The 23,249-nt window shown below is 45.5% G+C and overlaps 3 protein-coding genes across 3 annotated transcripts; 1 reads left to right on the forward strand and 2 right to left on the reverse strand.

Annotated features, from left to right (window-relative positions):
* Positions 1-243: 243 nt before the first annotated feature.
* On the reverse strand, positions 244-4,412 carry LOC101776256 (dihydropyrimidine dehydrogenase (NADP(+)), chloroplastic). Its single transcript, XM_004953794.2, has 7 exons — positions 4,059-4,412; positions 2,894-3,157; positions 2,643-2,813; positions 1,954-2,066; positions 1,694-1,877; positions 1,383-1,492; positions 244-639 (listed from the first exon to the last, which is right to left on the reverse strand). The coding sequence occupies exons 1-7, from the start codon at positions 4,329-4,331 to the stop codon at positions 483-485; spliced, it is 1,272 nt and encodes a 423-aa protein (XP_004953851.1). The 5' UTR covers positions 4,332-4,412; the 3' UTR covers positions 244-482.
* A 1,385-nt stretch (positions 4,413-5,797) lies between these two features.
* LOC101776657 (nicastrin) lies at positions 5,798-11,774 on the reverse strand. The gene is made up of 16 exons (XM_004953795.3): positions 11,567-11,774; positions 10,894-11,007; positions 10,654-10,771; positions 10,346-10,425; positions 10,188-10,264; positions 9,999-10,076; positions 9,816-9,887; positions 9,622-9,695; positions 9,311-9,443; positions 9,076-9,147; positions 8,660-8,779; positions 8,311-8,382; positions 7,498-7,638; positions 7,282-7,366; positions 6,760-7,201; positions 5,798-6,487 (listed from the first exon to the last, which is right to left on the reverse strand). Exons 1-16 carry the CDS (start codon positions 11,757-11,759, stop codon positions 6,223-6,225), a joined length of 2,136 nt encoding a protein of 711 aa, XP_004953852.1. The 5' UTR covers positions 11,760-11,774; the 3' UTR covers positions 5,798-6,222.
* A 295-nt stretch (positions 11,775-12,069) lies between these two features.
* Positions 12,070-18,050, forward strand: LOC101777072 (ATP-dependent RNA helicase DEAH13). The gene is made up of 11 exons (XM_004953796.4): positions 12,070-12,460; positions 12,532-12,604; positions 12,719-12,787; positions 12,876-12,925; positions 13,026-13,086; positions 13,169-13,537; positions 13,662-13,874; positions 13,988-14,218; positions 14,645-14,758; positions 14,858-16,069; positions 16,169-18,050. Exons 2-11 carry the CDS (start codon positions 12,539-12,541, stop codon positions 17,642-17,644), a joined length of 3,861 nt encoding a protein of 1,286 aa, XP_004953853.1. The 5' UTR covers positions 12,070-12,460; positions 12,532-12,538; the 3' UTR covers positions 17,645-18,050.
* The last annotated feature ends 5,199 nt before the right edge of the window (positions 18,051-23,249 follow it).

Genomic DNA, 23,249 nt, shown 5'->3' on the forward strand with positions numbered 1-23,249 from the left:
GCGCTGCAGCGAACAGGATGAGTATATGGTGAAGACTTGAAGTTGGACCTGACTTGAAGCTGAGGCCAGCATGTCCTCACACATCACTCAGGTCCGATAAGGAGACCCCGTACTGGACTTCAAGTCTACCAGGTCAAGTCCAGATATTCCTCAGCCCAGTGTTGCGAGTTCATGTTCACATGAAAAATACATCGCACAACGTTACCTGTTGTCACGGTTCACCAATCACCAGACGCTGAAAACGACATGCAAACTTATCATGACTTGTTCTATAGACTGAAGGTCCAAGGTTCTGATGATTACATGCTTTGGGTATGGCATTCTGGTGTGCTAAATTTATTTAACATGATGAAGCAAATGTTTTCCCAGTCTTTCGTCGTCAGGATGAAGCAAATGTTTTACATTCTTTCCTCGAACATGATGAACGCGGTTTAGTCACAAGTTGAAGTATGATGGGTGGGATGGGGGATTGCAGAGATGCATCAGTTGGATACCATGCTTTCGGTCTCCTTGACAAACCCATCGCCTGTCCAGTCCTTGTCTGATTGAAGGCCCTTCTTGATGGCCTTCCTCTGCTTAATCGCTTCCTGTTGCCGGTGAACCAAATCTGTGTGTGTCGTGAAGTACGGGAGCGAGGCCCTGAGATGACGAGAAGACCGGTTTTAGTTTATGTGATTCAACAAAAACAGAAAAGCAGAAAATATCAGCATGTTTATCTTAAACTTGAAAAGGGGCAGCCCAGGTATTCTCTATAAGTGGTGTGCATATCTGGCACTGAACTAATGATGCTTCTGAGAAACTTCCTAGTGATAACAGACAACAGAGTAAAACGAGGTCAAATTGTCAAGGAATCAATCATCACATTGGTACGCAAGACTTTGTTCCACTTCCACATCATTCACACAGAGTAGGGCCAGGCGTGCAAAGCAGGGCACAAGGAATGTTTCTATAGGGGACATACTTAAATTAGGACTTGATCGTTACCAATTCCTCGTTTAATGATTATGTTCAACCCATTTACACCGCATCATTTTCTCTTTCTGGAAAGGGGCAATCTTTTCTAAGACTTGAGGGACGTCTTCGATAAAAACTCGCCTTCCACTTAGTAAAAACATGTGGCCGCAAAAGATTAGAAAGGAAGCAAAAGACATGTAGCCAATAGTCCTGAGCATTTATTTTTACTACTGAGGGCCCTGAGCTCTCATGTTGACGATTTACTGACAAAGTTTAATTGCCATGCTTTAGTAATGAAATGGTCCTTGGAAGATTGGGGCAAAGAGTTGAAATTTGATAGGTAGAGGTAACACAGGACGTACAACATAAAGTAATTCCTCCGGTTGGCTCTAAACACAATAATCATGATATGGGGAGTAGTTGCATACCCGCGAAACTCTTCAATCGATGAAAAGTTGTGCTCTCGCATGAAATCCTGCAACTCTGCGCAAAGCTTCTTCACAAGGGGATAACCATGCATCATTACACCAGTACATACCTGTGAGTTAGGTCATTCATGGTTAGACAATTTCCAAGATATGCAAAGTGATAACTAGAAAGTGATGTTTGTTAAATAAACAATACAACTCAGCACCAACTATTGTGACAGAAGAAGCCATGAGTATGCACAGTAAAAGGCCTAGCAATATTGCTCCTCAGATTAGTAAGCAAATACGCTGTTAATCATTTTAAAGTTCACCTGTACAGTATCTGCACCAAGAAGAATAAACTCAGCAGCATCATTGCCAGTCTCAACTCCACCAATGGCAGAGAGAGACTGTCCATCAGCAAATTCTTCTTTCACCATCCTTGCTATCTGCATGACCTTAGCCAATGCTATAGGGTGCACAGCTCTTGCAGAATAACCCCCAGGTGTAGAATACCTGCAAAACACGATGATGTTTCAACTTTGTAACAAATAAATGAGCATGTTAAATAACTCGGGGAATCGAATCTAACCCTTCCACACAAGGTTCCGGGCGCAACGTTTTGAGATTAATCCCCATCACACTCATAATTGTGTTAATGGCAGAAACTCCTTCACATCCAGACTTAAGAGCTATTCTTGCAGGCTGCAAAATGTTAAGTCAAGATGGGAAAATGAATTCTAATACCAAGAAAAAGAATAAAAAACTGACTCAGCAATCTAATGTACAAAATAGCAGTTCTACAGTTCAGTAAAGTACTACGGTACCATTGAGAAATCAGTAACTCTATTGATGTGAAATTTGTATTCCATAACTAATATGATGTCAGGGCCTCATGCCTTTGTGTGATGTCCAAAAGTATGATAAGACTTTTTTTAGGGAGATAAGTTAGCTGCTACGTATGTGGTTTCATTTACAGAAATGGCCAGAACTCACATCTTGATTTAATCCAAAAGTCATAAAGATGTAATGGAAAAGGTAATACAGATAAAGCACATTACTTATTTTCTAATCAGACTTATTCTGGTTTTCTGGAGGATCAGCAAGATTTAAATCAGAGAATCATACTTAAATAGTGGAAAACAAGCTGAGGACGTGAAAACAAGTTAGGGAATAAATAATAATGTAGGAATTCATTGGTTGTTGACGCAGGTCAACAGAGAGAGGATAGTGTGACTATTTAGTACTGCATAGATGCATACCGACATATATTAAACTAACCTGTGTAATATCAGTAATGTTAGGAGTCATCTTTGCCCAAACAGGCACGGTGGCTTTCTCATTTATCCAGCCACAAACTTCCTCTAGCAAATCACAGTCTTGTCCCACAGCAGCACCCATTTTCCTCTCTGGCATGCCATGCGGACATGAGAAATTAATCTCAAGAGCATCCTAACAAAAACAAATATCAGTCGCATTCCATTATGATCAAGTATGCAGATGCACCAAAATAAACAAGTGAAAAAAGGTACCACTCCAGACTCTTCAACACGTTCAATAAGCTCATGCCATGCAGCTTTGTTGTACTCCTCCATAATTGAGCCAATGAGTATCCTGTCAGGATACTCTTTCTTCAACTGCTTGAACTCATTCAGCATGGTCTCCAGAGGCCTGTCACTGATGAGTTCAATGTTCTGCCATCCAATAATGCGCCCCATGGCAGCCCCATTTGGTTCTGCCCGAAGTTTTGCATAGCGAGGAGTTACGTTGATAACTTTTTCAGCATCCAAAGACACCTAAAAGACATGACGAAACAGCAATGCTTAGCCAGTGTTAAGGGATCAAAGAACAGATTGGTGGTGAAGTGATGACTACACAGGTGTAATGCAGAGTGGGACCATCAAAGCTAAAGTCATGAACTCATGATTGAGAAGGTCCAAACCAAAGCAGAACTGGCCCAGCAGAGTGAAAGTTTCTTTCTTATATTTACTAGTAACTAGGGAGGATACAGGGTTGATCAGAAAAACTGGTTATCCAACTCAAAATGCAGGTCAACAAATTATTGGAACAATGTGGTTTGTCACATTTCGCAGAAATGGCTTATTCTTAGAAAAAAAGCTTGGCCATTAGGAGTTTAGGAAAAGTGATCTACATTAGCAGTTCAGTGAGGTCAAAATGTATATGCTGCAGGCAATTCCCTGGTCATACCCTAATAGCAGCTTCTCTGCATTGTTCCATTTTTATCAACTGATATCAATTGTCGCTTGGGCACCCACCATAGGATTTGTCCCCAGAAGAAACTTATGCGATCAGCACATCCACAGTTCCATGGTTAGATTTCGATTTCGCTCAAGCAGCCACGCAGCCCACTACCCCCACCTGTTCGACACTAACCTAAGAGAGAGCACTAATTCATAGTTCTCAGCAACCTTTTTTTAGAATTGGTCCCCGCTGTACGTTCCCACCCGAATCGAAATCATACGGCCAGACGGCAATGGCGTCAACTCCTTACGTGATCGGAGGAATCGAGCACTGAATTTCTCAACTACGGCCCACAGATCGTACTCAAGTGCACCGTAACGACGACGGATTCAGACCAAATAAGGGTGCCAACATTGTGACGCAACCACACAGCGCAAGTGCGCGACACCAGTGCCACCGCGCGCGGAGGGGGTGGAGAGGGAGAGCGAGACTCACGGTCTTGGCGATGACGCCGCCCCAGCCCTCGTCGAAGGCGCGCTTCATGACGGTGTAGTTGGTGCCCGGCGGCCCCGACCCGATCACGAACGGGTTGGGCATCTGCAGCCCGTTCACGCGCACCGAGAGGTCCGGCTCCCCGGCGCCGGACGCGGACGCCGCGGCGCGGACGACGGACGTCGTCGCGCGCTGCCGCCCAGCCGGCAGCCGGCGCGTCTGCAGCGGCGAGGCGGCGACCGCCGGCGAGGCGCGAAGCGTCATCAGCGACTCCATGGTGCGGTGGCTTTGGTTTTTTCTGCGAGGTGTTTCCTTTGTTTCGATAAGAATCTGTGGGAGTATCACGGGTGAGGGAGAAAGGCAAGGCAACACCTTTTTATAAATACGGGAGCTTTGTTAGATGTACACGTTAATTACCATTTCAGTTATCTAAACGAGTGATCGTGGGATAAGCAAAAAGCGGAAAAGGTGGGGTGTGGATTGTGATCATGAGTTATCATGACTCAGCTCACAGGGTCGTCGTGTTCTGATCAGATGTTGTTCAGTTACTGGAGCACCGTAACTATTCGTGTCCTGATCATGCTTACGTCTCGTGCTTGCTCCTCCTGTCATCATGCACAAGAGAGTCCTAGACAAAGACAATGCAAGATGATTATTAAAGATACAGCTGCTAAGCTGCTTCTTCTCTTTTAGCTGATACTACGATACGGAATTACGTATCCACGTTTTCTAACAAACCTTTTTTTCAGATACACGCCTCTGACTTGACTTGTGAGAGTTCTCTCAGTTCTGTAGCATGAGGAGGACAATCACGATAGCGACGACGTAATCAAGGGGATGTTTGGATACCATGCGCTAAGCTTTAGCTGTGTCACATCGGATGTTCGGATGCTAATTACGAGGATTAAATATGAGCTAATTATAAAACTAATTGTAGAGCTTCTAGGCTAATTCGCGAGATGAATCTATTAAAGCTAATTAATCCATCATTAGCAAATAATTACTGTAGCACCACATTGTCAAATCATAAACTAATTAGATTTAATAGATTTGTCTTATGCAATTAGTTTTATAATTAGTCTATATTTAATACTTCTAGTTAGTATCAAACATCCCCCGAAATAGCATCGAGCATTGCCGTAGTTGCTCGATTGGTCCATTTTATGGATCCTTTGCTTTTAGCAAACAGACCCTTAAAAAGCTAGCTTGATTTGACAAGCAAGAACTTCTGATGCCGTGTGGACGACTGACGACGTTAACAGCAACAAAGATTCTCGAACCACCACTGGTGCGGCTGATTAGAATATTTGGGCCGTGACTTGTGATCACGTCCAAACGGGTGGGTGATAGAGGCCGGTGGCATCGTTGTCCTGCGCTGGCGCCGCTGCGAACAACGTCGTCTCGAGCGGAAACCTCCATCTGTCGCTTGCTCCCTGCAGGATCTGTGCCACGCATTCCATGCAGCAGGAGACCCCCACAACTGCTCAAGATAAACTGAGCAGCCCGAGCCTACATGCAAAACGAGCTCGTTCAGTTCTCTTGTATGAATTTGCAGATGCAGAAGCATGACGTGCTTCTCATCCTCCCAACCCAAGGTGGCATGCAAAACGAGGTCGACATGAGTCACATGGCAGCTGCTTGATCGTCGGTGGAGGAGGATAGGATCGGAAACGAACGACAAACTTATTCCATACCATGACAGCTGGAATGGAAGCCAAACCCGGCTCATGATCCAATCACGATGCGAGTACCAGACTACCAGTATAATAATTGGCGTGTGCAAATCCATAAGAGTCGTGAGGGACAGGCAAACGCAACCAAAACTGGATACGTAGCATTCACCCAATGATCCACAAACCCAGAAAAAGCACACGTTCCTGGAAACATCCACCTCGAGACAGAGGCGTATGATAATCTACCAACCTGTTCAGTGCCAAGCGTATCTGGGGCACCTTTTCACATCACAACAGCCCAGGACAAGGGCTCCTTAGCTGGACGGCTCCATAATTCCTTGCGGCTTCTCGGCAGTTCAATCACCCTATCACATGTGCTGATGTGTAGCTAATGTTCTACAAATTGCCAACTCAATCAGTTGTATTGTCCAGATCAAAATCCCAGAACATATAGACCGGGGTACCCAGAGTCAGTGGAGCAGGTCAATAATGCTTCAGTCCCGCTTGACGACCTTCGAAATGTATGCTCTGCCAACGTGCACGGCGCAGTAGGAAGCGGTAGTGACACTGAGCCCGGCAAGGAGGATAAGCCAATCGTATGTTGAATCTTGCACTGCGTAGACCCTGAGGCCAATTGTGTTCCAGTAGCTTTCGGTCCACACAGGATCCACGACGCCCATTGGATCTGACGAGTTTGCTGGAAGTACGTGCCATGCATTGTCCTCAAACTTCACCCGTGTCGAATACGCAGGAACATACCTGGGAAGTGATGTGTTGCAATAATCAGTAGGTATCCAGGGTGAGAAAGGGAGAATGTTAAGGAATCGGCCTTTTGCTAAATCACAAGGATTATAAGTGAATCATTTATAAGTTTTTTTAAAAAAGAAGAATCATTTATAAGTAGGGTGATAACATAAAAAAGTACTAAAGCCAGAGTTCTTCTGGGTCCTATAAATTGTTTCTTCAGCAGCAGCTGGATATAGTAAAAATAACGCAAAATTAGCAGCATAACTAGTAAACCCAGAAGGTACCTGGTTGTAGATACAACACATCTACCTCCACCCTCCACCTCTGCCCTTATGCATACTTCACCTTCATCACCACACTTTCCAGTACAAGAGCTTTTATTGCCCACTGAAGTAGAAGTTCTGTCTGCCAAGAAGTTCCATACAAACCGAGAGGTGTCATCTGCATATGAAGGAAACTGTGTGCCGGAAGGGTCATCCAGAAAAACACCAACATAGTGACTTGGGCAGGAACTGCTGCTTGGAGAAATGAAGCTTTTCACGAGGTCACAAGAAAAACCAGGATTGCAACTAAGTAGACATCCAACAAGTTCTTTGACCAATGAAACATTCACTTTTATAGTGTTCAGTGTCATGAGATCGACAACTGAGTCAGCACTAGCAAGAATATACAGCGACCTGGCAGCTAAAGCAGCAGCTGCTGCTATTGATGAAGAATTGATGTTTGCTGCCAAAAAGGGAAACGTCACAAGTTAGCAGATGAGTTTTCACAAGAAATGTTGTCACATTTATGCATTTTCAGCTTACCAGGGTTATCCAAATGGCTATGATAGAATCTATTGGAAAAGTGGGAATCAAAGTCCTCCAACACAACTCCAGAGGTTGACATATTCTGCATTCATTAATTAATAACAGATCATGAGCAGAAATCTTCAAATAAAAACATATTGGGAAAAAATGTTATGAATGTTCAAGAGAAAAAAAAATGTCCCTCAAACAGATATTTGGATGGTGAACAGCTACCTTTCTTATGAACGACATTAATGAGGATGGTGGAACCCCAGGATTTGATGAAGCTGCTTGCTTTACTTTAACATTATCAGAACCAAGTGATTTGCTGGCACTTTGCAGTGCATCTAATATTTTCTTTGAAGCTGATGAATTCTGTACAAGCAGAGAAAAAATATAAATAGGAAGGAATGGTGTCTATGAATTAATCACTAAATTTGCAATTTTAGTCACAAATACATCCATGGCCATTCATATTAGGGCCCCCTGTGTGATTTATGCCTTTACTCAAGAAAGGAACAGCATTTACTCTGGTAGATCTCATCACATAAGTATCTTCATGCATAACATAATGATACATGGTTGCCTATAAATTTGAAGAAAAGAAAAACTGCTTCTCTTCTGAATTGAACAATCAAAAGGATTGCAGCCAGAATTAATTGTACATAGAAGTATGTTCATACATGATATAATGATACATGCTGTCCTATAAATTTGAAAAAAATGCTTTTCTTCTGAATTGAACAGTCAAAAGGATTGCAGCCAGAATTAACTACATAGGATGTCCCATAGACACTTATCAGAAAGGTTCAGTATATGCATAGAGTCTCTGCAATGTCCATAACAACTAGCACAGAACAAATACAATCGCCAAGGTCAAGGCTGGTCAGCTTTTGTGTAAAGAAAATGGTGCGGTTGTTTAACATATAACCATACTAGCACTAAGCCATCACGAAAGGTATATTGAACGAAATAATCTAATTGCACCATGTGGTGAATGGTAATCAGTCAGTTCAGTTCATATAGTGTACTTCCGAAAATCCTTACCCCTGCAGCATGTGCATAAAATGATGGATACTCCTCAATCACAGCCTGGCCAACAGAACCAATCTCCAGTACCTAAATCATATCCAAAGAGAGAGCTCAGATAATTACACAAGTGAGTACTAGGAATGGTATTAAAACAGATATGTATATCGCTTGAGATTCGAAGCTGCAAATAAATTTCCGAAATGAATATTCATTACAATTAGGAGCACATAAACTCTGCAGAAAGCCAATATCATAACACAAGACCAAAAAAAAAAGTGCTGCAAACAACACCTTTATATGTTTGAAAATTATAAATAATAGTAGGCTGCCATTGCCAAAATTAACTTGTCTGGCTGGCACTCACCTGGTCAATCATTAAACTGTTAATTCCATTCACAGAATGAGCACCTTCATCTAACTCATGTAAGAATCTCCGGCTACCAAGATAACCCCAGGCTTCACCATTAAAAACAGCGAACACAAGCTATATGAGAAAAGGGGAAAATGTCAGGAAGAAGATGTTGCTTCAGGATCCAATCACAACAAAACCTCAATGAGTGAGATACAAAGAACCACAATAGATCTTACATTCCGTGCATAAGCTAAGGTATAAAGAAATTAACAAAGGTACCAGTAGCTAGAAGCTCACGATGAGGATAAAAAAAAGGTAAACATGTGGACAAGATCTGCTGGTTACCTGCTCTAAGTAAGAGAGGAAAAATATCCATCGTAATAACATGGAAGCAACTAGCATACACAATTCCAGTGGTCATGTCATACCTGTTTCTTAAGGTTGCTTAGATCAGGAATGTGAGAAAGAGCATCGACAGCAGTGAGCAAGGCAATCAATCCCTGTAAATAACTGAAAAATTATTTTTTATGCAAACAGGTAATATGAATCAACATCAACATCAAAGCCTTTCAGTCCCAAGCAATTTGGGGTAGGCTACCCAACAGGAACCACTTAACAAACAGGTAATATGAATAAGACAATAAAAAATGAGTACCAACTTACAGATATGGGAGAATCTGAACCAATGCTACGGTCCCGAAAAAACGATGCAGAGTCTTGCGATGTGATAGCCAATATTATTGGTTTCTGATGCTCTGCAGATCCATTTTTAATTGGCGGTAATGAAGCCCATACACTGCCCTTCAAATACAAGGATTTAAACAATGATATAAATCAAAACTAAATATAAAGATATCATACTCAACAGGTACAGGTAGCAACTTCTGACAGGCAGACTTTACTGTATAGTGTATATTTATTATGCAAGCATAAGAGCAGTGTTGCAACATAGCTATGAAAGAAAAATCACACACCTGTGTCCTCCTAAGGGCAAGCATGAATGCTCTTTGAGGCAGGATGCTGAATCATGTGTTTGAGCTTTAGTTGTCTGAAGTTCATGTCAATTATAAGAAGAGAATCAGAATCCCATGTGATCAAAGGTCATGCTTCTGTTGTCAATAAGACATAATAATGTAAGACAGGAAGGACTATTAAAAAAAATTCAAACCTGCATAATGAGGTCGAATTCTGCAACATTTGCTTTATATCCATTGTCAGTCTTCTCATTTTTTTCAGAAACCTTTTATTGACAGTCACCAACTCACCATCAATATATAACACAGTGCTAGAGATTGGACAAACAAGACTTTGGACATAAAAAAAGTATATTACAAAGCAGCAAGAAAACTACCTCTCGCAGAGTCTGAGTGCTCTCCTCTGAGAGTAGAAATACAGGAAAGTCATATCTGTTCCACATAATACCTGATCCCTACAATATATAGAGTAACTAAGACATATTCAACGCATGATGTAACTTTTACTTTGCAGGGAAGCAGCATGTTTGACTCTTGATACCATTGTGATCAACCCTGTTACTTACAGCAGGATTCCAATCATGGCTGCGATTTGAGTAGGGTGCAAAAGCATCTTGTGGAAATTTTCTATCCGGTGACAACTCTATATAGCCACAGCATATTCTTAGGATGAGGCAAAATATGAAAATAACACATAAGAAATTCGAGAGATGCTAATACTGACCTTGCAAGTTATTATTGGCACCATTTGACTCGATCAGTACACCAGACACTTTCTGGTGAAATTCTGGATTATTGGATACCCTGGATAATAGCACCCAGACATTATCATCTATTAACACCTCAAAGGCAATATGACTTTAAATGAAAACCACAAAAAATTGTAAATAAGCTTGATTGCCTTTGTTTTCTAGCAAGGCAAAAAGACAAAAACTTTGACACCCAATGTTTCACAAGCACATACAACCTAAAAGCACGCAGATCATACAAACTTAGAAAAATGCAAATAATTAGAATTGTGACCGCACTTACCTCAGAAAGAAATCTGACATCTGGTCTAAGGGAAGAAGAACAGTGGATGGTTGAACCAAATGATCGCTGCCTTTTTTGAATCTTACAATAGGTGCAATGATCTTTTCGCTTCCAGGATCTGACAGCACAAAAGTCATTCCGATAATGACATGAGGGGGTCAGCTTTAGCGATGACAGAAGATGCCGGATGCCTCTATTTAAGCATAAATCATAAGTGTAAACTGGAGAGTGGAGACTCACTAGAACAGCCAATTTCACCAGAAAGATTCAGCAGCCTCACACAAGGGAAGCTTTCAATGTTTCGGTACATTGCCTTCACAAGGTCTGGAACTGACTCCAACGTGGCACCATCTCCTATAAAATGAAATGGCCATAGCAACCTCCAGTTATAGTCGAACAGACGAGTGGAGAAATATAAAAAGAGCTATAGAGCAGCCATATATCCCATATGCCCCAAACATGTCACTCTTATCTCCCAGATACACCAAAATCATAACTCACCCCTGACAGATTTTCGTTTGCCCTAAGAGGGCATGTCACAATCTAACAACACGAATCCACACCCATTCCAATCCAAAACTGTAGTCGGAGCACTGGCAACAATTCATTCAATGAGAAGTACAAAGCAGCGGGGGGAAGTCTCAAAGCGCCATCTGCACAGCTCCAATCTCAAGTTGCCAGCACAGCAGCGAAGGAGTTTGCCAAAGCTTAGAGCTAACTAGGTTTACTACTCTACTACCCAATTCACCTCGAAGTCGTGCTGGACCTAACACCTAAACCCCATGAGATTTATCCGAAAATATCAGCATCGCATAGAGGACTAGGCAACGGAAGCAAGCGACCGCCTCGATTAGACTGAACAATTCCCGCATAAACAACTCGAGTAGGCGATGGAATTAAAGGACCAACTCACCGGAGACAGCGGGAGCGAGGACGGCAAGGGCGAGGCAGACGGCGGCCGCGACGAGGGACAGCGCGGAGCCGGCTGCCATGGCCGAGCCGAGCGAGGGGCCGGCGATCTGGAGGAGTGGCCGAATGGGAGACTTGGTAGCAGTGGAGGTGGAGGACCGGAGGCAGAGGCCGTTCGTTTGCACTGGCCTGTGCATGGGTCAAGCGACCCACCCAATCCATCCGTGTAGACCCAACCCAATTCGAAAAAAAAAACTACATCCATAGGTTGTACCTCGTGACCTCGTGAGGCGCAGGCCGGTTGGGCCGTGTGAGTTATCGATAGATAGTGGGCCAGGCAGCTAGTCTGAAGCTATGGGCCGGTCCATATCACCGGCCTGCGTATCGGATACGTATCAGTAAGTATTGGAGAAAAGAATAATTAAAAAAATGTTGATACGTTCGCGGGTACGTATTTGGACGATTTCGAGATACGGCCCAGCCCAACATCCCGGCAGTCCCCAACCCCGACCCCCTCGAGACACATTGCGCCGCCGCCGGCTCGCCGCTCGTGCGCCGCTGCTCGCTCGCACGGCGGCATCACGCCGCGCCGCCGCCGCTCACCCGTACAGAGGCAACAAGAGCGCTGCCGCTCGCCGACGAAGGACCTCCACCAGACCACCACGCACGTCCAGACAACGGCAACTCCCAATACGGCCCCCCATTCGCCGCCACCATCTATCAGGGTCGGCGGCGCCGGAAAAACGCCGCCTCTGGCCCCGCGTCGCCTCAGTGTTCGCCGGCGAGTTGAAAACAAAGCGCGGGAGCAGTCCAGTATACCTAGGGGCCGTCGTCGGCTCGCTTCTCAGCCGTTGCTTTTCTTTCCCAGCGACGCCGGGCGAGTGAGCGCAGCAACAAGGTGAGTTCAGTCTTCAGGCAGCCTGTGTTTGGGTCGTCCCTGAGCTTTGTTCGAGATTGCGGCCTTTGCAGCGCAAGCATGGAGGATAGCAACGCCCTGATTTTGCCCTGCAAGAGGAAGAACAAGGGGCAGGGGAAAGCCAAGGTATCAGCTTAACATGGAGCCTGTTTATTAGCTTTCCTTGACAGCTCCTTGCAAAACCAATGTTATGAACTTATGATGGTTCCTGTGTGAGCTCTGTAACCTCTGAATTGCCAGGACGGTAAGAAAGCCAAGGAGGACCCAAAGATGAGCAAGACTAAGCTAAAAAAGCTGCAGAAATTGGAGGTACGCCTACTTACCCTTACCAATTGGTTCCCTTTTTTCGCTGCTGTTATTTGGCATTTACAGCTATTTCTGGCTTGGCTGCGCCCAGGAGGAAAAGCGAAAGAAGCTGCTGCAGGCTCAAAGCATTGATATTTTGCAGTACGCACCTTACCTTATTCTGTACAGAACGAGACATGTTTAGTTATTTACTATGATACCTTTTCTGATGGTTTTATACAACACTGATCCCATACAATAGGAAGCACAAGATCTCAGAAGATGCATATTCACTGCTGCATGCTTCAGGGACTATTGGTCAAGTATGGTGGACCAACCTATGACCCTCATAATTTAGTTATTTTATCAATATACAGGTGCATTTCAAATTACTCTGTTATTCAGGTTGAGACTTTGAAAGAAAAACGTAGGCGTGCCATGCAGTTGTCCAAGGCTGGTTTGGATGTTCCGGAAGAACTCTCGCTATTCAAGAGAAATGGTGATCAGAAATTTTCTGAAAACAGTGACCCCGTGGAGCACATTTTGCCACCCAAGTTTGTTGAGCCTGTAAAAAGTGAGGATCCTGGTAGGTTACATGAGAAAAACATGAAGAATGATCCAAGGAAAGCTATGGAATGCCAACCAAAGATGGATGTTGGAGTAAGCATTCCAGAGCCCAAAACTGAGGAGCCTAGTGATAACGGCCACCTGTTGGCAAATCAGAAAATTCAGTCTTCAATTCCAAGTTGCTCTGGATCAGAGCTAAATTTGCAGGTGATCAATCTGCATATCTGCTATGTTTAGCTCACCTTTATGATCATCAGTAATACTATAATGGTAACCTGTGTTGTAATTATTTTAGTAGTTATTTGATCATAATAATTCTTTGTATTGGCAGGATAAAGAGCCAGGACAAGGGGAAGCTGCCATGCAGGAGTGCATAAATCCTCCAATTGTTGTGCCTGTGTCAAGACCGCATGAGGTTGAGAAGGCAAGGAGAGATCTCCCAATAATAATGATGGAGCAGGAAATAATGGAAGCTATTTATGAAAATTCTATAGTAATCCTTTGTGGAGAAACAGGCTGCGGTAAAACTACTCAGGTCCCTCAGGTGAGTATGTGCACACACACATTGTTCATCTTGACATGGTATTATCTGCTTGCGTTAACTGATAAATAGTTGCCAAAATTGTCATTGCTTCTTATTTTATTTGTATTCTACAGTTCCTGTATGAAGCTGGCTTTGGCACAAGTGATCGAGCTGACAGAAGAGGGATGATTGGGATCACCCAACCACGACGTGTCGCTGTCCTTGCCACAGCTAGGAGGGTGTCCTATGAGTTAGGACTTAAGCTGGGGAGGGAAGTTGGTTTTCAAGTTCGGCATGACAAATTGGTGGGAAGTAATTGCTCCATCAAGTTCATGACAGATGGTATTTTGCTGCGAGAGCTCCAGGTTGTTTATCCGCCTTCTGTTATTCTGTGTATCTATTTATTTGGTAGAGATATTTTCTTCACTCAAGTTATTGTTTATCCTGGTAACTTATGCCTAAGGAAAGCCTCTAATAAAGAAATGTAATTGTAGCGATGTGCTGCAGTCTTTGAGATCATATCTTTAGTTTACTGCAAAATTATCGCATCTGCTGGTCCATATAAACTATTATAGTAAGGTTTATTCATGCTACCAGTGGTTTACATTGCCAATCAGTTAGTTGTTCCCTGATTATGTGATCACTGAATCAGTTGTCTTCCATAATTTATGCATACAAATGATGATGATTGGGATCCTGAAATGTATACGTAGCAATATGTTGTGATTGAATACGAGTAAGACATAATCTGAATCATGCACACAATCACCTGATGTACTAATCTTCTGCAGGGTGATTTTCTGTTGAAGCGCTATTCGGTGATCATATTGGATGAGGCACATGAAAGGAGCTTGAACACAGATATACTTATTGGGATGCTTTCTAGAATTATTAAGGGTCGCAAGGTTGAAACTTAAAAACTCTATTTCGTTATCCAAGAAAAAAAACCTTCATTTCATATAAATTAAAGTAAAAGTGCACTGCTAACCTTTGGCACTTGGCAGAATTTATATGTAGATCAGCAGGATAAAATACGATCTGGAGTGAAAATCAAGCCAGAAGATATGATCAGTCAGTTGAAAGTGGTGCTCATGAGTGCTACTCTACAATTGAAGGACTTCATTTCTAATAGGAGATTGTTTGATGTGATCCCACCAGCTGTTAAGGTACCTGTGCGGCAGTTTCCAGTAACAGTTCACTTCTCAAAGAGGACACATGATGATTATTTAGGGCTAGCTTATAAAAAGGTTATGTCAATCCACAATAGGCTTCCACCAGGTGGAATCCTTGTATTTGTCACTGGACAACGAGAAGTGGACTACTTGTGTAAGAAATTCCGAAGAGCGTCCAAGGTGCAAACTGCTAAGAAGCCTGAAAAAGTTGATGGCGATGATAATGGTCCGTTCCCAGAAGTAGATGATAAGGAAATTTTTGAAGCATATGATATAGATAGGAACAAATCTGAGCACCCAGATGACATATTTTCTTCATATCATGATGATGATGATATGGATCCTGGGCCAAATTCTTTTTCTTCTGACAATGAAACAGAAAGCGAATTGGATACTGACACTGACGATGAAGAGTCTTTTACATATGAAACCACGGAAGAGGATGCTCCAGTATTATCATTTTTGAAAGACGCTGAGAACTCATCTGTGTTGAAGGCGTCATTTGGAGCTCTGTCAGGAATATCAGGAGTGCCGGAAAGTGTTGAGAAATCAAGTGATGCTACAAGTGAAGAAAAGTCTAGTCCCTCTGTTAGTTGTTTCGGTAAATGTACAGAACGTATGCCTGTATCGCATGGCAGACTCCGTGTCTTGCCACTTTATGCAATGTTACCAGCTTCACAGCAGCTTCAAGTGTTTCAAGATATCCCTAAGGGGGAAAGATTAGTTGTGGTGGCAACTAATGTCGCAGAAACCTCTTTAACAATTCCCGGCATAAAATATGTAGTTGATACTGGGAAAGAAAAGGTTAAGAATTACGACCATGCTACTGGGATGTCAAGTTATGAAGTCCAATGGATAAGCAAGGCATCGGCATCCCAGCGTGCTGGAAGAGCTGGAAGAACAGGGCCTGGGCACTGTTACCGTCTCTACTCAGCTGCAGCATATGGTAAAGACGATTTATTTCCTGAATTCGCTGAACCTGAGATCAAGAAAATTCCAGTTGAAGGCATTGTCCTTATGCTCAAGTTTATGGGTATCCATAAGGTACTGAGATAAAAGGCTCATTTCCACCATATAAATCATCTATTCTTAGATTTTTTTTTCCCTTTTGTGTGCTAATATGAAACATATGACAAATTTCAGGTTGTGAACTTTCCTTTCCCTACTCCTCCAAACAAGGAAAGTTTGGTTGAAGCTGAGCGTTGCTTAAAGGCATTGGAAGCACTTTATAGCCATGATGATTATGATGGAAAACTTACACCAATGGGAAAGGCTATGGCACAATACCCCATGAGCCCACGACATTCTCGTCTTCTTCTGACAGTGATTAAGATTTTGAAGAGCCAGCAAGGCTTTGCTAGATCTAACTTCATACTGGGATATGCTGCTGCTGCTGCATCAGCGTTGAGTTTTACTAATCCATTTCTCAAGCAGTTGGATGAAAGTGATATTAATGGCGAATCGGAAGAACATAACACTAATCCAGAAGCTAATGATCCATGTGAAAGGAAAAGACGGAAGAAGCACAATGCCATGGTTAGAGAGGCACAGGAAAAATTTTCTAACCCTAGCAGTGATGCTTTAACCATTGCCCGTGCCCTACAATTTTTTGAGTTGTCAGAAAACCCTGTGGAATTCTGCAGAATAAATTCACTTCATCTCAAAACAATGGAAGAGATGTCAAAATTGAGAAAGCAACTTCTCCGTTTAATATTTCACCACAGCAAATTTTGCAAGGAATTTGCTTGGAATTCTGGAGATTCTGATGATGTTGAGCAGGCCTGGAGGAATGAGTCCAGTAAAAGACCATTGCAAATGAATGAAGAGGAACTTCTTGGGCAAGGAATCTGTGCTGGATGGGCTGATAGAGTTGCAAGGAGAAATCACACCTATTCCAGAGCATCAGGAGATGATCGTAAGGTTCGAGCTATTCGTTATCAATCTTGCGCGCTTAATGATACCATATATCTGCACCGATCATCGTCTGTTGCCCAAGTTGCCCCAGAGCTTGTAGTTTACTCAGAGCTACTTAGTACAAAGAGGTTATACATGCATGGTGTAACCACTATAAAGCCAGGGTGGCTTTTAAAGTATGCCAGTTCTCTATGCACCTTCTCTGCGCCATTGGAAGATCCGAAACCCTATTATGACCCCGTGAATGACCAAGTCTATTGTTATGTTAGTCCAGTCTTTTCTCGACATAATTGGCAGCTTCCCTTGCATAGTTTACCTATCAAAGACAACACCAGTCGCCTGCAGGTATTTGTGTGTGCTTTGCTTAAGGGGGATGTCTTGCCATGTCTAAGGAATGCGAAAGATTTCCTGGCACTGTCACCATCTTTTGTCTTCGGGCCTGCCAGCCAAAGAAGAGTTGGAGATCTTCTTGACAGGATGCATATTAAACAAAAATCAAAGATTGGTAAAAAATTAATTGACAGCCGAGCAGCACTGAGAGATGCATGGAATGCTGATCCAAATTTTCTCTATCCTGAGATAAAGGCGTGGTACCAGGATAAATTCCATAGCCAGTTTGACTTAAAATGGGAGCAGATGCACCAAGAGGTTCTTCTTGAGGGGCATGAGCTTTTCCCAAAGAGGTCCAAGAAAGTTAAAGGCTAGTCAAGAAGATTACGGTGCAGTTGGTTAACTGATAGAAGCTTCTTTGCCGTGGTGACATTTTTTCAGGATGTGCCCTTTATAGGCTCATCTAACATCACCTTGGACTTGTAGCAGAAAAGATACAAAAGAAGCATTTGTCATGGTAACACACTGTATGGTTGAGAACTTGAGATCGCTAATACTGAGGACACGGTGTAAGGACAATTGACGGCTAAACATACTGGATTCTGTTCTAAATATTAAACCAAGGATTAGTTTGCAATAGATTGGTTACATGTTTTGTTTATGGTTTTAGCATATGCAGTGTATCTCTTTTCAAATATGAGGTGTGACATTGAATTGCAGAATCACAGTTGAGTGTATTTTAGCCCTCAGCATGTGAACAAAGGTTGTCGTTAGGCATGGCTGCCTGCTAGTCTGCAAACGAAATTGCATTTGCAGTTCAATGCGACTGATTTCACTTTTACAAGCTACTGCAAGACTGCCAATTGTTGCAGTCTCTAGTTCCACGTACAAGGAGTGGCATCTCGTCGTGTTAAATTTATGAATTACGAGATCTGGAAGAAACAGCGACAGAATTAAGATATGCTATTATTAAGTAAATCCACGGCCTGGACCTATGAGATTATCGACAAACTCCATGGAAAACATGTAGAGCTCCGAGCATTTCCCATGGCATCTTCCTGAAGATCATCTCCAGCATCAGTCACCGCTCGTTGAGTGCAAGCTTGTACTTGCTGCTCGTCTCTCTTCGCACATACTTTCCGCCTGTAGAGTTCTTTTGTTTTCTTGTACCGTTAGTATAAACGAAGTAACCCTCTAATCAAGCAGAGGCGAGAACAGATTTGAGAAACAGAGGACGCTAAATGAGTAATAGACAGGTAAATAGTTTTTTTTTCAATCAAGAACTTAAAAACGAGGGATAACTATTGCCATGTGAGATACCACCTGCTGAACAAATTGCTTAAGATCATCTTCAGAAAATAAGACACAGCAGCGCAGACAAACAGTAGCTAGGGACTGCATAGAGATACGAAAGCAGACGATACGAAGAACAGATTGCAGAGACACGGCAAATCAGAACTGGTGGATAGTGGTAGCTGGTAAGCATGCATCGACACAACGGCAGCACAAACAAAAAGCAGATCAGCGTGCTAAGCAAACATGAACGGACGGCCCAGATAAAAGGTCAGGCCGTGGCAAATCCGATCGGCACCGTGGATGTACATGTACTGTTGTACAACCCACGGCTACTTCCCCTGCTCCGCGCCGTCTCCTCCTGCCTCGGTCGGCGCCGGGCGCACGCGGCAGCCGCCGGAGTTCGCCGGCCCGCCGGCCAGCGGGGAGCTGAGGAGGAGGCGGCGGAGCACGCCGCGGACGATCCCCTTCAGCACCGCCCCTCTCTTGGGGATGTAGCGCGGGTGGACTCCCTGCGGCGGCGGATTCTTGTCGCGGCCGCCGGCGCCCGCGTATCCACCTCCGGGACTCATGGTGGTTGCTGGCTTGGAGAGTAGCGTTCGGAAGCTGAGTCTAGTTGGGAGCGCGAGCGCACTGGGAAAGTGAGGCCGCTGCTGGAGCCATGCGTGCCCATTTATAAGCCTGCGCTCTGCGATGTGGTGGCTGCTGCTGCTCGGCACGCCCGCGGTGGCGTGCGGGCCGAGGATGCACGTCGAGCCGAGCCGGCAGCGAAAGGAGAGGGAAAAAGGCGAGAACTGCAGGGGAAGAGGCGCGTGATGGCGATGGCCCCCCTACGGGATCACCGGATGGGGGATGTTAGCGGGTGAAGTGGTGAACTGAAGCTAGCGGGAGCCTGGGAGGGACCGAGGGAAGGAGGGGGAGAGTGGAAGCTTCTTTTCCTGCCGTGGCGTTGGTGCGCCGTGCCGAGGCCTCGTCAGCTCTCGGGAGTCGGGAGGGAAAGTTGCCGGGAACGAGCGGCTGGCTGCCGGCCAGGCGCGCCACCTGCCCCCTGCGCCGTGCGAAAAGCTCGCCGCCCTGCCCGCACGGGCCCCTCCGGATTGCGGCGGGCGGCGAAAGGTGCCTGCGGTCTGCCTGCCGGGCGCCCTTCTGTCCTCCACCCGAGCGCTTTCCTTTGCCCTTTCTAGCCTGATGTGAGCACAAGCGCGGAGGATCTGTTTGTGTCACCATCGCAATCTCATCTTTGCTAAATGCGAGTGCCTATGCTATGCTAATGTGCGTAGGATTCTCCTCGCCAACTGAACGCCAGCACCGCTAGTTTTGGACAAGTTTTCAGTGCGTGCCACCTGACCCGTCGAATCCCATCTCATGCCGTGTCAGCAACAAAAGCGCAAGGAATTTTAGCAGCCTGCGTCACCTACTCACCGTTTGCAAACGTTGCTGCGAGAGCGTGTACATTATTACGACAGATTCGTGTGCACTGAACCTCGACCGAACTGGACCTTCTCGTACGTGGCAGTGGCACTGCCGCATGTCCATCGCGTCGCAATCGATCGATGATCGCTGGCCGTCGTTCGAAGCCAACTGGCTCCACGCCGGGATCGCGGGCGCCGGCCGGGCGATGGCCGATGGGCCATGGATGGATGGTCAAGTCATCGTGGACTTCTCGCTTCACACTGGGACTGTGGAAGAACCGGTGTGCCGTCACTCTCCAGGTGCCCAGATAAGACTGTTTAGGGCAGCAATTTGGGATGTGGAAACGGAATATTAGGCCGCGACTCGCGAGTGATCCAGCCATCGGGGACCTTTTTCCTCTGCATACAGTATATAGTACTGGAGTCCAGTGTAATGCCAAAATGCCAGCTGGGGTAGCAGTGTAAGCCTGACGTGGACTTCCGGGGTCAACTGTTGGATTCAGACGTCCAGACGCAACCGTGCTCGCTTCTAATCAATGCGCAACGCTAGCTTATATAATAAATCGCTGAGTAACCACTGCAGCTATGAATCGCTGCAGATCGATCCCGCCACCTAACCCCACCATTGCAGCAGAGAGAAAGCAAGTCCAAAAGGCCAAGTCTAAAGGCTGACTTTGACTTCAGGACTTTTCTTTATCATTTTGTTTTGTCCTGTCCTCCCCTGTGCAGTCCTTTCGTTGTAACCAAGTCTCAGACGATAACCCCCAGCTGACCATTTCTCTGATTCTCTCATTCCTGCTCTTTTTCTCCCCCTTCTTTTTTTTTTTTTTTGTTATCATGTGCTGCAGGGCAAGACTTCATAAATGCAAGTATGCAACGAAAGATTCAGGTTTGTCAGGTAGAAACAAGCCTGAACCATTCAGGAATGCAAGAAAACAGGTGGTACTTCTCAAATTCAGTACAGATGGGTTGAGGTAGCAATCCTGGTGTATAGACAATCGAAGACTTGATCTCACACGAAGCAAAGAGGAAAATCTCGATGAGAGAGGTTCTAATCAAGCTACGTTAGTAGGTACAGTCAGGAACCTTTGGGTACGGTAGCTACAGTACATTGATCCTAATACTGGACGGAAAAAGGGAAATGTCAGCGTCATGGCTTCAGTTTTTGGCCCTTCATTCGCGCGCGGTCCTCCTGGACGAGCTGTCCATGGTCTCCGCCGCCCTTCACCGGCCGCGCGCGCGGTCGATCGATCAAAGCGCCGCCCCTCACCGCGGCAGAGGCCGGGTCTTGGAGGGGCGGAAGCAGCCGAACAGCGCCCCCAGCACGCCCTTGAGCACCTGCCCCCGCTCCGGCACGTACCGCGGGTGCACGCCGGCGGCCGCCGCACCACCGCCCGCCTTCCCGCCGACGCAGCGCATTCTCGCCAGCTTCCTCCTCTCGGCCCTCTCTCCTACGGAGACTGACCGGCCGAACACGAACAAGTTCACCGGCACCGAAACAGAGCTGTGCCGCCGCCCCCGCCGCCTGCCTCTCGCACGCTCGGCACTGCGAAGAGCTCGGTGCTTCGAGCGTGCTCGGCTGACTGCGGCTGCGTGTGCTAGTGTGATCTTGGGATGGTTGGTCGCTTGCTTGCTGAGGCGCTGCGGTGGTTTGCGATGTGCGTGCTCGGCAGGGCGGGCAGTGAGCTGTATTTAAGCCGCGAGCGCAGGGGCGACTCGGTCCGCGCCGTACTTTGTTTGCTAGCCGCGGGCAGGTTGGTCGCGGGCGCCTCGGCGTCGGCGGACCGGGCTGTGTTGGCCGCGACCCCGCCTGCCGCCTGCCTGTGGGCGCGCGGGCGCCGGGGGTCGGGGCGGGCTCACACGGTCAGGCGTGGTGAGGGAGACGCATCCGGGCCCGTTCGTGGCGGACGTGGGGAGAGGCATGGGGGGATGGTTTTGTGGTTCACCGGTTGGCCAGTCGTTAAACGAGGCCGCGTTTGGAAAAAGGGTACGGGGAATTCTGTGGAGGTTTGAGTGGATCAACGCTCGCACCCGGCGGCGGTGACTCGGTAGCCGCGGCGACGGGGCGGTGGCGGGCATGGGCAGGCCGCAGGCTCGGCGCTCGGCTCGCGGCCGCTCCGGCGTCACCTACTTAGCCCGCCTCCGTGAATAGAGCTAAAAAATTGTCTATCACTCGCGCCTCGAGCTGCTGGAGGTGATGAATTTTCACAGGAAGGCTCCTGATTTCCTCTGATAACGTTTTGGAATTCTCTTGGCGAGGTGCTACTACCAGTAATGCTTCGATCGCTGCTGGTCGCGCCTGCACAGACCAGATCTGCTGCTGAATGCAGATCTTTGAGCTTCAGCATTCAGCATCAACCCGGCCCATTCATTGACCCTCTCGTCTACGAAAGGCCGGAATAAATTGGGCCTCTTGGTATGGCCTAAATTCGACGAGACTTGCTGTGTGGGCTAAACAAAAGGGTACTGCAGCCCAGATTCTGATGCCGGCCGAGCCCGCGTTCCCAGCTTGAATGCACCAACCCAGCCCACCCATAAGGCCCATATCCTCTATACGTCTACGGCAGTACCAAGCTCAAGCTGAGACACCTAAAATCTTCTCAAACGGAGATGGAGGTTGCAAATCCTGATGAAAAATATGTGCTTAGAATCTTGCGATTGCTTAAACCCATTTCTATCAAAAATTTAAGAAACTGGCTAGGACAATAAGCATACTTTTAAATAAAACAATTTCTCCCTTTTCATTCTTTTTCTATGCTTGCGTGTTTTGCGCTGTTCGTAGCATATAGTTTTCTCCTACTTAAAACAAAGACGTGCAGTTCTCCTGGACTTTCTAGTAAAAAATAATTTCAGCTCTCCCTCAGAATTTTTAGAAACATAAAAAACGTGATCATTTTGTATGAAGTAGATATTTGTGACTAGCTATATAGACAGCTGTCGGCTGCGTGGATTTTTTTTTATGTACTTGTAATCTCCATTTCAGTCATTGGCAGTTTGGCACCATTGCATGCTGCATCCTAGAACACATAGTCAAAATAATCTCCTTTCATTTCTGATCTACTTGGCACGGGTTGGTTATGCTTTTAAGGCATTTGAGAGGAAGAACTCTCTAAAACAACTAATGAAATGGATATAGGTCATCAGTTGAAACGGAGATGTACTGGATCGCTCATGTATGATTATCATTCTACCAGAAGTCCAGAAGGCGACGCAAGAGTCATTATTGATTAAGGCTTGACCTCTGCCTTCCCTGGCGATCTCAGCAGATATTGCAC

The sequence above is a fragment of the Setaria italica genome, chromosome I, assembly GCF_000263155.2.
Source record: "Setaria italica strain Yugu1 chromosome I, Setaria_italica_v2.0, whole genome shotgun sequence".
NCBI classification, from domain to species: Eukaryota; Viridiplantae; Streptophyta; class Magnoliopsida; order Poales; family Poaceae; genus Setaria; species Setaria italica.

Bases quoted from the DNA above. Each gene is read 5' to 3' on its own strand.
- LOC101776256 (XM_004953794.2), bottom strand. From the start codon at position 4,331: ATGGAGTCGCTGATGACGCTTCGCGCCTCGCCGGCGGTCGCCGCCTCG. The intron at 1,878-1,953 runs GTTAGATTCGAT...CGTGTTTTGCAG, and splicing joins CCGGAACCTTGTGTGGAAGG to GTATTCTACACCTGGGGGTT. The intron at 1,493-1,693 runs GTGAACTTTAAA...CCTAACTCACAG, and splicing joins TTGGTGCAGATACTGTACAG to GTATGTACTGGTGTAATGAT.
- LOC101777072 (XM_004953796.4), top strand. From the start codon at position 12,539: ATGGAGGATAGCAACGCCCTGATTTTGCCCTGCAAGAGGAAGAACAAG. The intron at 12,926-13,025 runs GTACGCACCTTA...CCCATACAATAG, and splicing joins CAAAGCATTGATATTTTGCA to GAAGCACAAGATCTCAGAAG. The intron at 13,087-13,168 runs GTATGGTGGACC...TCTGTTATTCAG, and splicing joins CTTCAGGGACTATTGGTCAA to GTTGAGACTTTGAAAGAAAA.
- LOC101776657 (XM_004953795.3), bottom strand. From the start codon at position 11,759: ATGCACAGGCCAGTGCAAACGAACGGCCTCTGCCTCCGGTCCTCCACC. The intron at 9,148-9,310 runs GTAAGTTGGTAC...AGTTATTTACAG, and splicing joins GTTCAGATTCTCCCATATCT to GGATTGATTGCCTTGCTCAC. The intron at 7,639-8,310 runs GTAAGGATTTTC...CTGCTTGTACAG, and splicing joins TTTATGCACATGCTGCAGGG to AATTCATCAGCTTCAAAGAA.